The sequence below is a fragment of the Pan troglodytes genome, chromosome 6 (genome assembly GCF_028858775.2).
Source record: "Pan troglodytes isolate AG18354 chromosome 6, NHGRI_mPanTro3-v2.0_pri, whole genome shotgun sequence".
Classification (NCBI taxonomy): Eukaryota; Metazoa; Chordata; class Mammalia; order Primates; family Hominidae; genus Pan; species Pan troglodytes.
Window position 1 is genome coordinate 27,413,341 of NC_072404.2, and position 20,223 is coordinate 27,433,563.

The 20,223-nt window shown below is 40.6% G+C and overlaps 1 protein-coding gene across 1 annotated transcript in view; it reads left to right on the plus strand.

Annotated features, from left to right (window-relative positions):
- Window positions 1-20,223, plus strand: part of DNAH11 (dynein axonemal heavy chain 11) — a 363,428-nt gene that overhangs the window by 47,321 nt on the left and 295,884 nt on the right. Inside the window, exons 13-20 of the mRNA XM_063815260.1 lie at window positions 575-679; window positions 841-1,233; window positions 8,828-9,160; window positions 9,723-9,977; window positions 10,057-10,226; window positions 10,443-10,665; window positions 15,452-15,568; window positions 15,701-15,787. Coding sequence (XP_063671330.1) covers window positions 575-679; window positions 841-1,233; window positions 8,828-9,160; window positions 9,723-9,977; window positions 10,057-10,226; window positions 10,443-10,665; window positions 15,452-15,568; window positions 15,701-15,787 — 1,683 coding nt within the window. The remainder of the gene's footprint in view (window positions 1-574; window positions 680-840; window positions 1,234-8,827; window positions 9,161-9,722; window positions 9,978-10,056; window positions 10,227-10,442; window positions 10,666-15,451; window positions 15,569-15,700; window positions 15,788-20,223) is intronic.

Sequence of the window (20,223 nt, forward strand, 5' to 3'; positions counted from 1 at the left end):
TAGGGTAAGGGGCAAGCTTATAAGAATATCTATTTGTAATTTCCATGACAAAACACAAAATGCCTTAAACATCTAGTTGAATTTTTAGGGGATGAAGATTATACATTCACTATTAGTGATTACCTGGAGTCTCTCGTGGCAGTCCAAACGCATGCCTAGGAAGTGGGAAAGTTAGCCTCACTGAGTTGGATAAGCATACTCTGCACCCAAATTCTGATCTGTTTCCCTAAAATATGTACAGAGAATAGTTGACTTTATTTTGCTAGTAAAACTCAGCACACATACCTAAATATATGACATAGTGAACTGAGGATTCGTTCTACTTTCTGATTTCATAGAACCAATTTATAGAAACTAATTTCTTGAGATGTTTAAGGATAATTCATATACCTTTACTATATTATGAATGTATGATTTTTGTTTTTAAAAAGTATATGAAACAAAAGTCTATTTACCTTGATTTGGAAATATAGTAATACTTGGATAACATCTTAAGTATTTCAAGTTAAACTTGAGTTAAAATAGAATGACATTATGAAAATATGCAATAATTTTAATAATTGTATTTTAATAGCTAGTGGCTGTATTGAGAGAAGTGAAATATCTTTTGATGTTGAAGAAACAAGACATACCAGATTCAGCTTTAGCCATCTTCAAGAAAAGGAACACTATTTTAAAGGTTTGTGGTTTTTGTTAAAAAAAAAAGATACTAGGGCCTATTATGAATATAAATATTTTGAATTTTAATTATATAGATCTATATGATATTTTTACACCTTTAAGACAGAGAAAATAGCTAACATATTTGGCACTTTTTGTTTTGGGGTTTTCTTTGCTCAGTACATTGGAAATCTTGACCTTCTTGTGCAAGGGTATAATAAGCTCAAACAGACGCTCCTGGAAGTTGAATACCCTCTGATTGAAGATGAGCTGAGGGCTATTGACAAGCAGCTGACAGCAGCCACAACGTGGCTGACATGGCAGGATGACTGCTGGGGCTACATCGAGAGGGTGAGGGCGGCCACGTCCGAGTTGGAACACAGAGTTGAGCGCACACAGAAAAACGTGAAGGTGATCCAGCAGACCATGAGGGGCTGGGCCAGGTGCGTGCTGCCTCCCAGGAGAGAGCACAGACGAGAGGCAGCCTTCACCTTGGAGGACAAGGGTGATTTGTTTACAAAAAAATACAAGTTAATCCAAGGAGATGGCTGCAAGATCCACAACTTGGTCGAGGTAATGGCTTTTAACCTTTCAAGATTTATAGATCTTTTCATTGAGTTCAGAGAAGAGCAAAAATCTTTAACCTAATAATGTGGGACTCTTTTATCAAGCCTGAAAGAGCTTTATGAATGGTATTATTAGGCATTTAAAGTGGGGGAATTTGTGTTACTTGCCTGCAATTTCTGTAGCCCTCACCACTGTCATTCCTGAGGGAAGAGATTAGAATGTGAGATGTGTTGATTAAACAGAAAGGCTAGTGATAGAATCTTTATCTTGTCACAGTTGCATCCTCTTTTGGATGCTCCTAATAGCTACCACTGTTTGTTGACTGCCTCGTATGTGCCAAACAAACAACTTCCTTAGGTCATCTCAAGGTACCCTCTCAACCATCTCCTAAGGGTGGCAACAATAATTACTCTCCTTTTAACAAAGATTTGAGTTCCTAAAACAGTAACAGGCACTCATCTAGGCTTGTGAATGCAAGAAAACACACACACAACACACACACACACACACACACACACACACACACACACAAAAGGCAGAAGGCAGGAAAATAAAAGCAAACAACACAACGCTCCTCTGCCAACCACCACCAAATCCTTCATTTCATGGAGCTTACACTCTAGTCAGAGGAAGTTAACAAGAGAAAAGAACAAATAGGTATGTCAGTTGTAATAGGAGCAATGATGAAAAATAGAGCAGAGCAGGTGGGATAGGGAGTCGCTTGGGGATAGGGTGGTTGGGCAGGCCTCTTTCCTAAGATAGTATTTCTGCAGAGAACTGACAGGGAACAAAGCATATGGATATCAGGAGAAGAACATTCTGGAGAGCAAAAGTATAGACACTTTGAGGCAGGAGCAGCCTGGCCTGTTCCAGGATCAGTCAGCAAACTGAGATCAGAATTTGCAAGGGGAGTGGTAGTAGAGGGTGAGGTAGAAGAGACTAATGGTACATTATGTGGGGTTAGCAGGCTGTTATGAGGACTTTGGATTTTACTGTAAGGGGAAAGAGCAGCCAGAGACTTTTTGCTCAAAGGCTTTCCCTGTGGAGGGTAAGCCACAGGCAAGCAAAGAAGTGGTTGGCAGGGAGACTCTTCAGAGCCTATGCTAATAATCCAGGTGAGAAATGATGCTGCCTTGGGTCATAGTGCCAGTGATCAAGGCAGTTCATATCCTGCATATATTTTGATGGCGGAGCCAGCAGAATTTGCTTTGAGGAATCAGAGGAGAGAGAAGTCAAGGATGATTTCAAGGTTTTTGGTCTGAGTGATTGGACTGGACTGGAGTTGCCCTTTAATGATATGAGGAAGACTGTGGTGAGCAGATTTTGTAGCAGAAAAAAAAGGAGGTTTGGTTTTGGACAAGTTAGTTAGAGATGCTTGTCCTAAGGGACATTTTGAGTAGACTAGATTTGCAAATGTGTCTTGTGTTCAGGGCAAAATCCAGGTAAGTAACAGAGAATTGAGATTTATGCACATATGTATGGTATTTAGAGCCATATAATTAGATTAAGAACATGTGGGAATTGTAGATAGAAAACAGGCCCAAAAACTAGCCTCGAAGTCCTCCCTAGGTCAGGGAGAAGAGGAAAATCCCACACAGGATACTGAAAAAGAGAGAGTGATGCCCTGGAAACCAAAAATAGAAGGGATTTCAAGGAGGAGGAAGAGCTCAACTCTGTCCCATCCTGACGTAGGACCTGAAAATAAAGACGGAGGCTAACCCTCAGATCTGGCAGCATGGAAGTCATTGGGATGAGGAGAGGTGATTTCATGTGGTGGCAGAGTGGAAGCTTGGTGGGAGTGGGCTGATGAGAGAACGGGGAAATGTGAGTGGAGGCAGCTGAGGAGATCCTGAGGAGCTCTGCTGTGGGGCAAACCAACAACTGGGCAGTACCTGGGGCCTGTGTATCAGGGTAGGGAGGGTTTTATTTTTAATAGTGGTTGATGTTTCAGGATGTTTGTATATTATCTGCAGTTATCTAGGAAGGAGAAAAAATTGTTGGAAGAAAGCCATTGAGGGAATGGGATTTAGTAAATACCTGTAGAAGGTGTCTTTAGACAGGAGCACGGAGCATTCATCTGTAGTACAGGATGGAGGGAAGGCAAAGATAGGAATGTGGTGCTCACAGATGTGCAGTGCTGATGATGGGAACATGGGGAGTTGATTTCTTGCTGTTACTATTTCTTAAGGAAAAAAGGGATAGGAATGAAAGAGCATATTTCATGTTTCCTCTGAGCATCCTTGTTATGTGGAGTCTTCTCTATAGACCAGCACAGTCCTTAATCCATGAATACTCTCCTTTGGGCAAGGCAGACAGACCCCCTCCCCTGCCCCCCCCCCCCCACAAAATCTCTCTCTCTCTAACACACACACTCTCTCTCTCTCTCTCACACATACTCTTTTTCTCTGTGTGTCACATACTCTCACACACACAGTCTCTTCCTCTCACATATCACACACACTCTCACACTTTCTCCCTCATGCACACTCTTTCATACACACATACACACACACACACACTGAAGCCATCATGAAGTAGCACAGTGTGGGGTAGGGAAAGTGTCCTTGGTAAAGGCTGGAAACCAGAGTCTTCCAGAGGCTGGGCCTGAATTTTCTCGTGTAAAATGAAGGTCCTTGTCTCTAGGATAATTCTCAGCAGAACAAGAAATAGATTACGGTTTTCCTGCTGGGAATTGTATGCAACCCATTATGTATCTTGTCTTTGCAGTCCATCATCATTCACTTATTTGAGAAATATTTATTGTGAGCATTGTGTGTACCCAGCATCTTTCTAGGTTTTTGAAATATGAGAGAGAGCAGAGCAGACAAAGTTCCTTGCTCTCATGGAACTTGAATCAAGTGAGGAGAGAGACAATAAGCAGTGACATAGTAAGTCGTGCTGTGTTAGAACTGGTACGTGCTGCAGGAAAAAGATCAAATTGGAGCAGGGCAAGGGAATTCTGGAGGGTGGGGTCGAGGATGCAGTTTTAAGTAGGATGATCAGAGTAGGCCTCAACCAGAAGGTGAAATTTGAACAAAGACTTGACAGAGGTGATAGAGTCAGCCAAGTGGGCCTTTGGTGAAGAGTGTTCCAGGCAGAGGAGATAGTTTTTGGGCAGGAGATCCCTGGGCATGCTCGAGGAAGAGCAGGGAAGTAAGTCTGGGGGGAGTAGAGGGAGCTGAGTGGAGAGTTGCTGAGGTGAGGTCAGACGCTAAGCGGCGTGGTGAGGGACTGGCAGCTCAGGGGAGGCTTCATAGGCCTTTTTGCAGAATCTGGCTTTGGCTCACTCTGAGGTATGTGAAAGACACTGCAGAATTTTGAGATTTTGAGGAGGGAAGTAAATACAATCTGACTTTCATTCTAAAAGGATTTATGGCTATTGTGTTGAGACCCTCTGTAGGGAGGCTAGGGAAAAGGCAGAGCGACCTGGTAGGTTGCCATTCTTACTAGTAATCTAGGGGTTCAGTATGTTCAGGCTGATATGGCAAAATACTCTAAACTGAGTAACTTAAAAACAGCAGAAATGGTTATCTTATAGTTCTAGAGGTCCAGGTGCCAGCATGATCAGTTTCTGGCAAGGCCCCTCTTCTAGGTTGCAGACTGCCAACTTCTCCTTGTGTCCTCACATGGAGGAAGTTCCCCTGGGCCTGTTTTATATAGGCAGTACTCTCATTCATGAAGGCTCTGCCCTCAGGACCTAATCACCTCCTCCTAAACCCCTCCTCATAATATCATCCCCTTGGGGGTTGGGATTTTCACATTCGAATTTTGGGAGGACATAAGCATTCAGACAGTGGCACAGGCACGTAACAGATGATGGTGCTGGACCAGGGTGGTAGCAGTGAAAGTGATTAGAAGTAGTTGGATTCTGGATATATTTTGAATTAAGTGGAGCAAACAGAGTTTCCCAAAGACTGGATGTGGAGCACGAAAGAAAGACACGTTAAAGATTATTCTACACATTTTGTCATAATCAACTGGAAAGGCGAAGTTGCAATCTATTCGGATGGGGAAGGGTATGAGAGGAAGAGACTTAGCAGGGAAGGTCAAGATTTCAGTTTTGGGCATTTTGAATTTGAGGTGTTAATTAGCCAAGAGGAGTTGAGTGGGCTATTGGATTTACTCATTTAGAGTTAATGAGAGGGGTCCAAACTGAAAACACAAATGAAGGAGGAGTGGATGGCAATGATATTTAAGCCAGGAGACTGGATGTGATCACCGAGAACATGAGTTTAGCTAGAGAATAGAAGAAAATCAAGAACTGTTGGCTGGACCACCATTCTTCTCTTAGGAGACCAGGGAGAAGAAGGACCAGCCAAAGATGCAGAAAAGGAAAGGCTGAGACAGTAGGAGGAAAACCAGGACAGGAAGCCGAGTGAAGAAAGGGTTTGGAGGGTAACAGATTTTCTTACCAAAATGTAAAGTACAGTACATTTGATACGCTCTAGTGGATATGGAGAAGAAAATAAAAAGAAGTACATAATTAACATGGGTTTCAATGTTTCTGTTGACTTCCAGTGTTTTCTAAAATTTGTAAGAAAGTTTTAATTTTCCCATCGATGACAATTTGCTAGGACAAAGACTTTGTTTCTGTCTTCTTTGAGTACTGCCTGGAATAGCATCCCAAGGCTGCCCTGACAAGGTCCACAAACAGGCTGTCTTGAAATGAAAGAAGTTTATTCTCTCATAGTCTAGAGGGCTGAAGTCTGAAATCAAAGTGTGGGCAGGGCCATGCTCCCTCAGAAGGCTCTGCCAAAGTCCTGGCTGGGTAGCCTGGAGAGAATCTCAGGGGTGTCCTGACATGTAAAGGAGGTATTTATCTAGAAATTAATTTGTTTTTCGGCAGTATCTTAACTAAGTCATGCCATGGACTATTTCTAGTTGTTCAATAAATGCTGTGAATTATTCTCTGACTTTTAAGACATCTCTACAACTGTTTATGTGTTAGAATCTGTCTCATAGAGGACAGATGATGGATTACAGTGATCATTCAGTTATCTAAAGCTCTCCTTTCTCTTCCTTTTGCTCCCTTTATCCTAATGTGCTGAAGATACAGCATTCCTCATCAATGTGACTGTAGTGAGATAAACTGGATCTCTTGGTATGAAAAAGTGTATATGACCGTGACATGATGGGAAAGGCCCTACTCTGGGAGGTCAAGAGGGCTGGTTTCTAGTCCTAGCTCAGCTATTAACTTCCTACTAGTGTGACGCTGAATGTGTATTAGGTCTTTGTTTTCGTGTCTATGTTAGTACGTTTTCACACTGCTGTGAAAAAAAAGAACTACCTGAGACAGGGTCATTTATGAAGAAAAGAGATTTAATTGATTCGCAGTTCCACATGGCTGGGGAGGCCTCAGGAAACTTACAATCATGGCAGAAGGCAAAGGGGAAGCAAGGTCCATCTTACATGGTGGCAGGAGAGAGAGCAAAGGGGAAGAAACACACACTTATCAAACAACCAGATCTCGTGAGAATTCTGTCACGAGAACAGCAAGCGGGGGTTGGGGCAGGGAGTCTGCCCCCATGATTCAGTCACCTTCCACCAGGCCACTCTCCCAACACGTGGGGATTACAATTCAAGTTTAGATTTGGGTGAGGACACAGAGTCAAAAGGTATTAATATCTTCAAGATGAGGAGACTTAACAAGATGGTCTCAAAGGATTTTTCTTCAGCTGTAAAATCTATACTTTTCTCTTTTAGTGCCTACAAAGGGGCCAGGGCAGCTGTGTATACTTTCCTAGGATGTGTACTGCACAATTCCAGGGGTGCATGTCACATGATTACACAGATGTGAATGGTTCCACCTGGCTGGTGGGCAACACAGCATTCCTGAGAAGGAGTAGTTCTTAAATTTGTTTGAGAGCTAGGGTTCTCTCATCTCTCCCCTGCCTTATTAGGATCTATACTCACCTCTCTAGTTCTGATTCTTGCTTACAACATACACCTTTGCATCCTGGATCATATATCCATAGTAAAGAATAATCAAAGAAAACAGAGAGAATAGTCCACCTTATAAGCAGCTCCTATTCCAATGTCACCTTATAATCAGCTCTTATTCCAATGTCTCCTTTGCTCTGTGCTTCAGTTCCTCCCTTGGGCATCTGCTGTCTGGTCTGTATAGACCATGCAAGTTTAGCCACTCAGCCTCTCTAGAATCAACTTTGCTGCCCACCTGACCTCTTGAAACCTGTGTCTCTGGGCCATGCACACTGTGTGCTCAGCCTGTAGTGGTCCTTAACCACACATCTGTCTTCAGGCCCTATTTTGCCCCAACTGGCTTGTCTATTATGTCGCCCAAACTCTTGGGAGATGCTAAGGTGCAAGAAGCTCATATTGTTGATGCAAGAAGGGAGCTTAGAACTTCCCTAGTCCGGTGTTTTCCAAACTGGGTCTATTCCACAGGTTGCTTATCATAGATGGTTTGAAAAAAAAAAAATTGGGCTTAAACAAGGTCTGAAAGCATGAAGGTTTGTTGTACGGATTATTTTATCACCCAGGTATTATGCCTAGTACCCACTGGTTATTTTTCCTGATCCTCTCCCTCCTTCCAATCCTTACCCTCCTTTAGATCCCAGTGTGTGTTGTGCCCCTCTATGTGTCCATGTGTTCTCATCATTTAGCTCCCACTTGTAAGTGAGAAAATGCAGTATTTGGTTTTCTGCTCCTACATTAGTTTGCTGAGGATAATGGCCTCCAACTCCATCCATGTTCCTGCAAAGGACATGATCTCATTCTTTTTTATGGCTGCATAGTATTCCATGTATACACGTACCACATTTTCTTTATCCAGTGTATCATTGATAGGCACTTAGGTTGATTCCATGTCTTTGCTATTGTGAATAGTGCTGTAGTGAGCATACATGTGTGTGTCTTTATAATAGAATGATTTATATCCCTTTTGGTGTATATCCAGTGATGGGATTGCTGGGTCAAATGATATTTCTGTTTTTGGGTCTTTGAGGAATTTCCACACTGTCTTCCACAGTGGTTGAACTAATTAACACTTCTACCAACAGTATATAAACATTCCTTTTTCTGTGCAACCTCACCAGCATCTGTTATTTTTTGACTTTTTAATAATAGCCTCAATGGACTTTAATAGAATAGGTACATTGTGAGTCTCCAAGAATGGCATAGAGTACATAGTACTTCCCTGACTTGATAATCTTCAGATGTTCCAGAACGGTGTTCTCTGAAGGACCAGTTTGACAGATCTCTTTATTTATACGGAAGGCGCTGGAAGGCAAAGTCTAAGGACACAGAGTTAGTGACAGAGCAAAAACTAGAGCCCAGGTCCAAAATGTCTAGAATTCATTGGGAACTAGTGTATTTCCTGTCTGTATCTGAAGATAGCAATCTTCGTAGAGAACTTTCCTTGAAACAACTTTGGAATGTATTTCATGTGTGAACTTAATGTTCTAAATTCCTGCTTAGATCTTTGACATCTAGCTTAAGGTTCTGCAACTTAGTATTTGCATGTTCCTGTCTTGTGCACAACAATGCAGTCTCTTCTTTTACAAACTATTTAAACGGAGAGTTTTAGTTTTTATGCTAATTATTTGTTTATATTCATCCACTAATACTTGTCTGTTTCCAGGAAAATAGGAAGCTCTTCAAAGCCGATCCCTCTCTGGATACCTGGAAAATTTATGTAGAATTCATTGACGACATTGTGGTGGAAGGCTTTTTTCAGGCTATAATGCACGACTTAGACTTCTTTCTGAAGAATACAGAGAAGCAATTGAAACCGGCACCGTTTTTTCAAGCACAAATGATCTTGTTGCCTCCTGAGATTGTGTTTAAACCTTCTCTAGACAGAGAGGCTGGGGATGGCTTCTATGATCTGGTAGAAGAAATGTTATGCAATAGTTTTAGAATGTCTGCCCAGATGAACCGAATAGCAACACACCTGGAAATTAAAAATTATCAGGTATTTTCTTAGTAAATGGGTATTTAGCTTTTATATTAATGATTCAAAAACAAATTGTGGCTGGGTATGGTAGCTCATGCCTGGAATCCCAGAACTTTGGGAGGCTGAGGCAAGAGGATTGCTTGGGCCCAAGAGTTCAAGACCAGCCTAAGCAGCATAGTAAGACCGTCTCTAAAAAAAATTAAAAAATAAGCTGGGTGTGGTGGCATGCATCTGTAGTCCCAGCTACTCAGGAGGCTCAGGCAGGAGGATTGCTTGAGCCCAGGAGTTAGAGGCTGCAGTGAGCTATGATGAAGCCAGTGCACTCCAGCTTGAGTGACAAAACCCTGTCTCAAAAAAACAAAAACAAAAACAAAACACAAAAAATCACCAGAAAACAAAACCCAGAACAAATTAGGAAAATGGGAAGCACAGGGAAAAGAGAAGTTGGAAAAAGCAACATGATTTTTAATTTTTCTAACTACTCTCCCTTTGAAGAATTACCACGGTAATGTTATGTTGTAGATAATTGGTAAAGTAAGGTTGGTTTGAATAGTAAGTGCTGTGTTTTCCTCTCATTTAGGATGATATGGATAACATGTTAGGCCTGGCAGAGGTCAGGCAGGAGATCATGAACAGAGTGGTGAATGTCATCAACAAAGTCTTAGATTTCAGAAACACCCTGGAGACCCACGCTTACCTCTGGGTGGATGATCGAGCTGAGTTTATGAAGCATTTTCTCTTGTATGGCCATGCTGTGTCTTCCGATGAAATGGATGCTCATGCAAATGAAGAAATTCCCGAACAACCACCAACTCTTGAGCAATTCAAAGAACAGGCAAGGAAAACCCTTAGCATTTAATGTAGTGAAATGGCTTTTCACTGAGTTGTTCTAATTAATCTTTTTCTCACTACAGATTGACATTTATGAAGCTTTGTATGTTCAAATGAGCAAATTTGCGGACTTCAGAGTGTTTGATAGTTGGTTCAAGGTGGACATGAAGCCTTTCAAAGTGAGCTTGTTAACCATAATTAAGAAATGGAGCTGGATGTTTCAGGAGCATCTTTTGAGATTTGTCATTGACAGGTAGCCTTTTACTTTGGTATTTGGAATTATAACGTTCTAAACTGCTTTCTAAAACTGAGATGTTACTTTTAAGCGTATTAATGTTGCCAGTTTCATGATAGAGAGAAATGTTTAATCAGGTACATAATGAAAATAAGATTCAGTCAGAAGTCTTATACTGCTAAATGTTTTAATAAACTTAATTTGTGTGTATCTATGTACATATATATTTAATAGTCTGAATGAGCTACAAGAATTTATAAAGGAGACAGATTCCGGACTTCAGAGAGAATTAAATGAAGGTGATCATGATGGTTTAGTTGACATCATGGGGCATCTTCTGGCTGTAAGAAGCCGACAGAGAGCTACTGATGAACTTTTTGAACCTCTAAAAGAAACGATCACCCTCTTGGAAAGCTATGGCCAGAAGATGCCTGAGCAAGTCTATATTCAGCTAGAGGTAAGTGCAGAGGTGAAATAATCATAATTACCATAAATTGAGCATCTCTTTTATTAAAGTACTTTACATGTACTCTCTTATGATGTCCTTATAACAATCTATACTGTACACGTTTGATGTTTTTAATTTACAGGTTAGGAATCTGATACTTAAGGAGATTTAATAACTTTCTCAAGGTCATACAAATAGTAAAGCCAGCCAACACTCTAGGTGTGTTTTATGACAAAATACTTAACCACTGTGCTCCACTGCCTTCTTATTAGAAAGAAAGTAGATTGTAAAGAACCTATGAGTTGCTTTTTTGAGTTCAGTTTTACCATCATTTTCACACATGAAATATATCCATACTTTTTTTTCATTCAAAAAAACTACCTGTCAGTCAAGAAGTGTCCTAGTCTTGCAAACGTATCATGGATTTGTTAATAAAGAATAAATAGGCCAGGGGTGGTGGCTCATGTCTGTAATCCCAGCACTGTGAGAGGCTGAGGCAGGCAGATCACCTGAGGTCCAGAGTTCAAGACCAGCCTGGCCAACATGCTGAAACCCCATCTCTACTAAAAATACAAAAATTAGCTGGGCGTGGTGGCACTCACCTGTAGTCCAGCTACTCAGGAGGCTGAGGCAGAAGAATCGTTTGAACTCGGGAGGTGAAGGTTGCAGTGAGCTGAGATCACACCACTGCACTCTAGCATGGGGACAAAGCTAGACTCCTTCTCAAAATAATAATAATAATAATAATAAATAAATGAAACTCAATTTGGATGGGGAAATCACTGTGCTTTCTAAATAGATTTCTAAGCCATCCACCTGTTTCCATGTTGTGGAAAGATTTGGGGGCTTTTTAACAACAAAGTCTCTTTAATTAGAACTGAAATCATGAACCACAGTCTCACAATTTAGATTCTTTTTCTATGCCAATATTGATATTTTATAGATTGTGTGTGTGTGTGTGTGTGTGTGTGTGTGTACACACATGTACTTGAATTTTGCAAACGTGATCAGTGGACACATTAACCAAAAAGCTTTCACTGGATTCTAGTTGATCTAGTTTAGTAGTCAGAGCACAGAACTCAAACTTAGATTTGTTTTCAAGTACTGTATGAGTTCATCTTTTCTGTTTGCCTTGACAAGTTTGTTAATGTCTAAGACCACACTTCCTTTTTGCTAAAATATGCCTCATGATCCCTCATTTAAACAATTTCTCTATACTTGCTCCCATCAATTTCTGTTTTTTTCTTTTTTTTATTGAGGTGAAATGTACTATTCGGATAACATATAAAAGTAACCATTTTAAAATGTACAATTTAGTACAATATTGTGCAACTACCACCTCTATCTAGTCCCAGAAATTTTCATCACTCCCAGAAATCCCATACCACTTCTCTGTCTCTCCCCATTATCCTCCTCCATGCCCTGCCAAGCCTTGCAAACCCCTACCCACCAATCCTTGGCAATTCCCAATCTATTTCTGCCTTTATGGGTTCACTTACTCTAGATATTTCAGATAGATGGAATCATACAATATGTGACCTATTTTGTTAGGCTTCTTTCACTTGGTATAATGTTTTCCAGGTTCATTCACATTGTAGCATGTATTGGTACTTCATTTCTTTTTATGGCTGAATAACGTTCCATTGTATGTCCGTCCATACCAGCATTGGCTTATCCACTCGTCTGTCAATGGACATTTGGGTTGTTTCCTTCTTTGGGCTATTGTCAGTGGTGCTGCTATGAACATTGGTGTGTATTTATTTGAGTATCTGTTTTCAATTCTTTTCAGTACACCTAGGAGTGGAATTGCTGGGTCATCTGGTAGTTCTATATTTAACTTTTTGAGCCATTGCCAAACTATTTTTCACAGTGGCTGTTTTGTTTTATATTCTGTCATTTTGCTTTGTGAGGATTAAATGCAGCAGGGTATTTACAAGTGCTCTCTTGACTATAAAGACTATGAGAATTACTGTATATGAATTGTTAAATTTTATTTAAGTATAAAACTGCCCTTAGAGCTTGCAAGCCAGTTAGACATGGAGCAAGATGACAAGTTCTAGACAGATACATACATAACAAGACGAAGAGATAAAACAGTTACAGTAGAAACAACTATAAATAGTTCTTGTTTCTAGGAAGATTTAGATATTCCTTGAATCAGATGTTGAACCGTAAACTGTATCTCATAGAGAAAGTAGTCATAATAAGTAATTGATGAGGGAAATTTAGATATGGCCTCCAGAATTTGTATTATAAAAGTTTGGTTCACTCTTTCGGGTGATGGTAGTATTGAAAGCATTAGGCTTTTCAACATTTCAAAACAGAATACAATTTCAGCGGTGTATCGGTAATTTAGACTTGTCAGGAGGGAAAATAAGATTCATAGGCGGTATGTGGTGTATTTGGAGGGTAACGAGGCCCAATTTTATTTTAATTTAAGCAACTTCAAGTGATAGTTACTTTCAGTTTCTCCTTTGTTATTATGAGAAGTCATAACATTTTCCAAATACTTGTCTATGCTTAGTTCTGTGTGAAAACACCCTAAAGTCTGGCTATGGCTACTAAGAGTTGAAGTATTACTTTCTTAAAGTCATGAGGACTCACCGCCAGCAAGATCTTTGTCCTGGTGGAGCATCTCTTCAGTCTTTTGCCTCTTTTCACTGCTGTTACACCCACTTTAATTCAGCTCTTGTTACTTCTCACCTCACAGCAATAGCCCCTTAATTCATCCCATTCCTCCTCACACCCCACCCACAATATACTCTGAAACAAGATGAATATTCTGATCTGCAGGACTTATCCAGTCCCTTTTCTGCTCAGAAACCTTCACTAACTGCCCCTAACTTCCCGAATGCTGTCCAGTTTCCATAAGAGCTCACACACTCACACCATCCTGTATTGGTCGTCATACCTCAAGGGATCTCACCCTAATCTCTGCCTGTTGAAACCTAGCCATTTCGTTGAGCCTCAGTTTCAATGTCACCTCCTCCTTGAGTGGATCATCTGACTTTGAGAGGCTTTGGAGATCATCTGATCTTTTGGGTTTCAAGAAAATTTATTTTTACCAAGTAAAAACTTGTTTGGAATCCCCAAATATAAAGCAGGTTTGTTGTGTTTGAAGAGGGATAAGGAGACCTGAGCTCATGGATGTAACTTCCTCCTGGCTTCCCAGCCATGGCCCCTGAGGGACTCCATGGAATACTTAGGTTCCATGGAATGGAATTGGAAATGCAAAGTGAGACTCTGTCTGTACAGAGGGCGGATGCAGAGTTTTGATGAGAAGCCACGAGAGGGAAGGACAAAGGGGTTTAAAGCCCAGGTCCCTTGGTTCCTGAGCTGGTTTGGTATTCCTGTCATGTCACCATATTGTCTCCCAACTGTTTTGATTCCATAACACATAGACCTCCTGATAGTTAGCACATTCTGTTGTGTAGAATAGTTATTGTGTGTGCCTCTTGCTCACTCTGACGGATTATAAAACAATTCGAGAGAATGTTTTACCCTTTTAGCACCCTGTTCACCACACAAATAGTATTTAGACCTAGCACAGTGCGTTTTTCATAACTGGCAGTTACTGAATCGTTCATCAAATATTTATTGAGGTTTACAAAATAGTCTTTAGAACCTTTGAGTTTTGCACTTCAGCTACAAGTAGAGTTCCATCACTATGGGTGGGTTTGTGTGACAAAACAATTTCAGTGTCCCAGGAGATGACCGAGAGGAACAATGCTTTGTTAATTGGGACACAAGGAATGCTTTTCAACAGTAATTATGCTCCATGCATTGCTCCTCAAAGAAAATAACTTGATTTTGTCCTATTTGCATTGTAGGCAGGGAGAGCAGAGTTGAGTTGGTACCTGAACTATTTATTGTGTCTTTTGTCCTACATAGAGTAGGAATTAACCTGTCTTCCCTTTGCCCTTTTCTCCCTTCAAAAACTCCTAGTCCCCTAAAATAAACCCACCCTCAATCCTCAAACTCTCCAACAAGAAGGAGAATGTACAGAGCTTTGGGAGCTAGAGAAAAGCTGAAGATGAGATTGATTCACATTTTCATCCTTGTCCCAGCATTTTCAAAGCATCTTTTTTTTCACTTGCTAAATTACTAAACATGGCTGGCTTCCACTTCTAGTTGTTAGAGATCAACAAAGTCATTTCCAGAGCACTTTAATTTTATTCCCACAGCAGCAAAACAATTAGGAGATTTGTGTTTATTTTAAAAAGATTTCCATGGATTCTGAGATGAGAACAATTCTGGTACATGCTTTGGAGTTCTGAACCCAGCAGTGCCAGTGAATCAGCCTGTACTTCAGCCTTGGTTCTAAGCCTTTTCATCGCTTTCATCCTTTTTTATAAACTCATTATATAAGAATGAAGAGATGTCATGGGTTAGTGTAAAGAAATTAGAATCATTTACATGGGCATGGTGGCTCATGCCTGTAATCCCAGCACTTTGGGAGCCAGAGGCAGGTGAATTGCTTGAATTCACGAGTTCAAGACCAGCCTGGACAACATGCTGAAACCCTGTCCTACAAAAAATCCAAAAATTATCTGGGCATGGTGGTACATGCCTGTAGTTCCAGCTACTGGGGAGGCTGAGCTGGGAGGATCACTTGAGCCTGGGAGGTGAAGGTTTCAGTGAGCTGAGATCATGCCAGTGCACTTCAGCCTAGGGGATAGAGCCAGACCTTGTCTCAAGAGAAAAAAAAAAAAAGAAATTAGAGTAATTTAATCCTATAGGGTTGATTTGTTTTAGGAATTGAAGTAATTTCCCATTTGTGCCTTTGCTTTTGCAGGAATTACCTGAAAGATGGGAGACTACCAAAAAGATCGCAGCAACAGTCAGACATGAAGTCTCACCTCTCCACAATGCGGAAGTCACTCTTATAAGGAAAAAATGTATTTTGTTTGACGTAAGCTAGTTACCAAGTTTTTGTTTTAAGAAAGGTTTTACTAGGATAATTGAAGTATTTGTTTGAAATTAACTTTTTTTTTTTTTTTTTTTTTTTTTTTTTTTTTTTTTTTTTTTTTTTTGCACTGATCAGGCAAAGCAGGCAGAGTTCAGAGAGAGATTCAGACACTATGCCCCTCTTGGATTTAATGCAGAAAATCCATACACAGCGCTTGATGAGGTAATACAGATCTCAAATATCCTGTGTGCATTAAAATAGCTACTTTAAAAAATGTAAGTTTAGACACAAAATACTGCCACATTTTGTCTTTGTTTTGCTGTTATAGGAATTGATTTATTTAAAACCCAGTTATAAGCAATTTCCCCTTAAGTAAATTGTATTGTATTTCAAATCATGCCTCCCAAAACCATCATCGTCATTGTGTTAGGGTTCTCTAGAGGGACAGGACTAGTAGGATAGATGTATATACGAAAGGGCGTTTATTAAGGAGTACTGACTCACACCATCACAAGGCGAAGTCCCACAGTAGGCTGTCTGCAAGCTGAGGAACAAGGAAGCCACTCTGAGTCTCAAAACCTCAAAAGTAGGGGAGCCAGCATTGGGGCCTTGAGTCTGTGGCCAAAGGCCCCAGAGTCCCTAGCAAGCCACTGGTGTAGGTCCAAGAGACCAAAAGCTGAAGAACGTGGAGTCCAGTGTTCGAGGACAAGAAGCATCTAGCACGGGAGAAAGATGGAGGCCAGAAGACTCAGCCAGCTTAGTCCCTCCACATTCCTCTGTCTGCTTTTATCCTAGCTGTGCTGGCAGCTGATTAGATGGTGCCCACCCAGATTGAGGGTGGGTTTGCCTCTCCCAGTCTACTGACTCAATTGTTAATCTCCTTTGGCAACACCCTCACAGACACACCCAGTAACAATACTTTGTATCCTTCAGTCCAGTCATGTTGACAGTCAGTATTAACTATCACAATCATCAGAGTAATCATACTAGAGACAGTAACAACTACTACTATTTTTTGAGTCCTTACTATATGTCAAGAATTTTGTTAAGCATATGATTTTCATTATTTCTTTTTAATTCTCAGTCTCCCTATGATATGGCTTGTATTACTTTTCCTATTTCAATTAAAAAAACAAGCTTGTGGCCGGGTACGGTGGCTCACACCTGTCACCCAGGCACTTTGGGATTCGAGGCGGGCATATCACGAGGTCAGGAGATCAAGACCATCCTGGCCAACACGGTGAAACCCCGTCTCTACTAAAATAAAAATTAAAAAAAAAATTGCTGGGCATGGTGGTGGGTGCCTGTAGTCCCAACTACTCAGGAGGCTGAGGCAGGGGAATCTCTTGAACCCAGGAGGCAGAGATTGCAGTGAGCCGAGATTGCGCCATTGTACTCCAGCCTGGCGACAGAGCAAGACTTCATCTCAAAAAAAAAAAAAAAAAAAAAAAAAAGGCTTGTATAATTAAGTAATTCCTTGCAGATTTCTGTTAGTAAGTGACAGAACTAGGATTAACATTCTGGCTATCTAAACTTTTTTTTTTTTTATCAGAAATTTTAACCATTATACCCTTTCTCTTGTGATTCTTTTGCCCGTAACTTTTAACCATAGTCAAGGAAGCCCATAACTTATTCTTAACCCTGGACATGAAGATTGTTGAGTCATTCAATCCTAGTTTATAATGAACAACTGTACTTTATTATAGTTGACTATGAGAATGAATATGGTGGGCAAAGAATCCAAATGGTAAGTAATTCACAGAACACTTGAAAAGATGTTTTAAACTTTTATTAGAAAAATGGTGTCTTTGTTTCTCTAGGAACTTAACCTGGCAACCAAAATAAGAAAATAATTGGGTGAAGTTTAGATTTAGGAGCTGGGCACCTTTCTGAGTTGCTCATCTAGCCTGTCACCCTGATATCATTTCATGCTGGAGATAGTCTTAACCCCTTAGCTGGGTGCGGCTGACAGAGCCCTTACCTCTCTTTCCAAATTTTGGGTTGAATTTAGATTTAATTGCTTTAAACTTATTCAGAAAACACCATTCTATAGCATCATGTTGCCTCTTTCACTTGGCAGAAGAAAATTGGTTAACATATTCATTGAAAAGGGAGTAGGTTAGAGTATGCTAATATACTTGGTTTTATTTTTTATTTTTTAAAGATTATGTCTAAATTGCAGGTGGTCTGAACAGATTGTGGATGGGGAAACGTTTTTACTTGACTAACCAACATGCTGTATGTAAACATTTACTACAGTTATTTATTGAATTGTATCGTGTTCATGCTATACTATAACAGCATATAGTTACATATTTAAAAGTCAGAGGTGCTTACGCTTGTAACTACGGGAATATTTTGAATGTAGTAGGGCTGGGTGAACTTTTTCTTGAAGTCATGTTCTTGGTGTGTTTGTTCAGCAGACATATCTAATGTAAATCTAGTTAGACTCAGTGAAAGGCATATGTATTATTGTTCTGGGCTGGTATGGTGGACCCTGGTTCTGAAGGCATCTCAGTCCACAAGACAGAAAACACTGACTTTCCACAAATAAGGGGAACAGTACAGTGAATCCCTCCCTTTAAAATGAGGTTCCCTGGTTAAGTACTACCGTTTCTTCACAGCCAAAGATATATTAACTGTATAATAACCAGCTGAATTAACATAACTGGGTATTTCTTCCTTTCCTTTCCTTTTCCTTTCGTTTTTCTTTTCTTTTCTTTCTTTGACAGAGACTCGCTCTGTCGCCCAGGCTGGAGTACAGTGGCATGATCTCAGCTCACTACAACCTCTGCCTCCCAGGTTCAAGCAATTCTCCTGCCTCAACGTCCTGAGTAGCTGGGACCACAGACAGGCACGCACCACCACACCTGGCTAATTTTTGTATTTTTAGTAGAGACAGGGTTTCGCCATGTTGGTCAGACTGTTCTTGAACTCTTGACCTCCAGTGATCTGCCTGCCTCAGCCTCCCAACTTGCTGGGATTACAAGCATGAGCCACTGTGCCCGGCCATAACTGGGTATATATTTCTAGGAATAATGGAATTAGTGTAAGTAATAGGAAAAAAACGATTAAAAATAAATCAAAGGGATATTGGCTTTGGAGATTATGGTAGACCAGACATTTTGAAAAGCCCTCTTTCATAAAACAGATGCTGAATACATATTCACAAATGTATAATTTTTAATCTGTTGCTGAGTTCACAAGAACATAAATCTCTGAAGGGCAAGAAAAAATAGAGGCAAATGCAGAAGGCTGTGCTGCTGTAGTGAAAATGGAAATATCAGAAATCTAGAACTATGAGATTAAGTTTCTCATGGGGAAATAGAAGATGCTGTTAAGGGTGATACCCTCATTGGAGAGTGGGCTAGGGAAGGTCTGCAGCCTGCAAAGGAAGCCGATGAGATCACTGTGGGTCTTCACTAATGCTCAGAGTAGGGTGAAAAAAACAGAAAAGGGGCCGGGCGCGGTGGCTCACGCCTGTGATCCCAGCACTTTGGGAGGCCGAGGCAGGCAGATCACAAGGTCAGGAGATGGAGACCATCCTGGCTAACACAGTGAAACCCCGTCTCTACTAAAAATACAAAAAATTAGCCGGGCGTGGTGGCAGGAGCTTGTAGTCCCAGCTACTCGGGAGGCTGAGGCAGGAGAATGGCGTGAACCCAGGAGGCGGAGCTTGCAGTGAGCCGAGATTGCGCCACCTCACTCCAGCCTGGGCGACAGTGCGAGACTCCATCTCAAAAAAACAAAAACAAAAAAAACAGAAAAGGATACTCTGGGAGTTTGTAAACATATTCCTGTTCTCACAAGGGTCTATGGTCCAGTTTTATACTACCCCTCTGATTAAGGAATTTCTAAGACAGGAAATTGAAATGGTTACAAGTATCTTCCTAGCAACTAGTAGAAGCAAACCTAAATCATCTCTGGAAAAAAGCACTCTCATTCAGTCTCTTTAGGGGGTCCAACAGATTAAGTTCAGTCAAATATGAGTACACAATAAAACAATGAACACACCATTACGCGTAAGAGTCAGTTGAAAGAAACCACGGATAGAGATGCATGCAAAGTTTCAGATATTAGAAGGAAATAAAAGATAATATTGAAAAAAATGAGCAAGTTCTCAGTTTTGAGACTATCAACCATGATCAGTTGAATTTGAAAAAGGGCCCGATACTTACAGAAATGAAAAATACAGTTGTGAAAAAAAAAATACAACTCAGAAGATGGGTTAAAGAGCTCATTAAAATTGGAAAGAGAATTAGTGAAATACAAATTACATTGGAGGAAATCACTTAGAATGCAGTCATAGGTGTAAGGAGATGGAAAATATAAAAGAGCCTAAGGGACGCATAGAAAGAAGTTAGAATGCCGTCCAACTGTTCTATTCTTACTTCCTGGAAGAGAGAATGAACAGAATGTAGTCTGCAAGATAATAGCTGAGACTTTTAAAGGACTGGTTGTGATGGTTAAATTTAGGTATCAACTTGACTAGATTAAGGGATACCTACAGAGCTGGTAAAACATTATTTCTGGGCATGTCTGAGGACACAGGAGAGACTGGTTTGTAAGTTGGTGGACTGAGTGGAGAAGATCCACCTGCAGTGCGGGTAGGCATTCTCCAGTTGGCTGGGGGCCCAGATAGAAGAAAAAGGCAAATT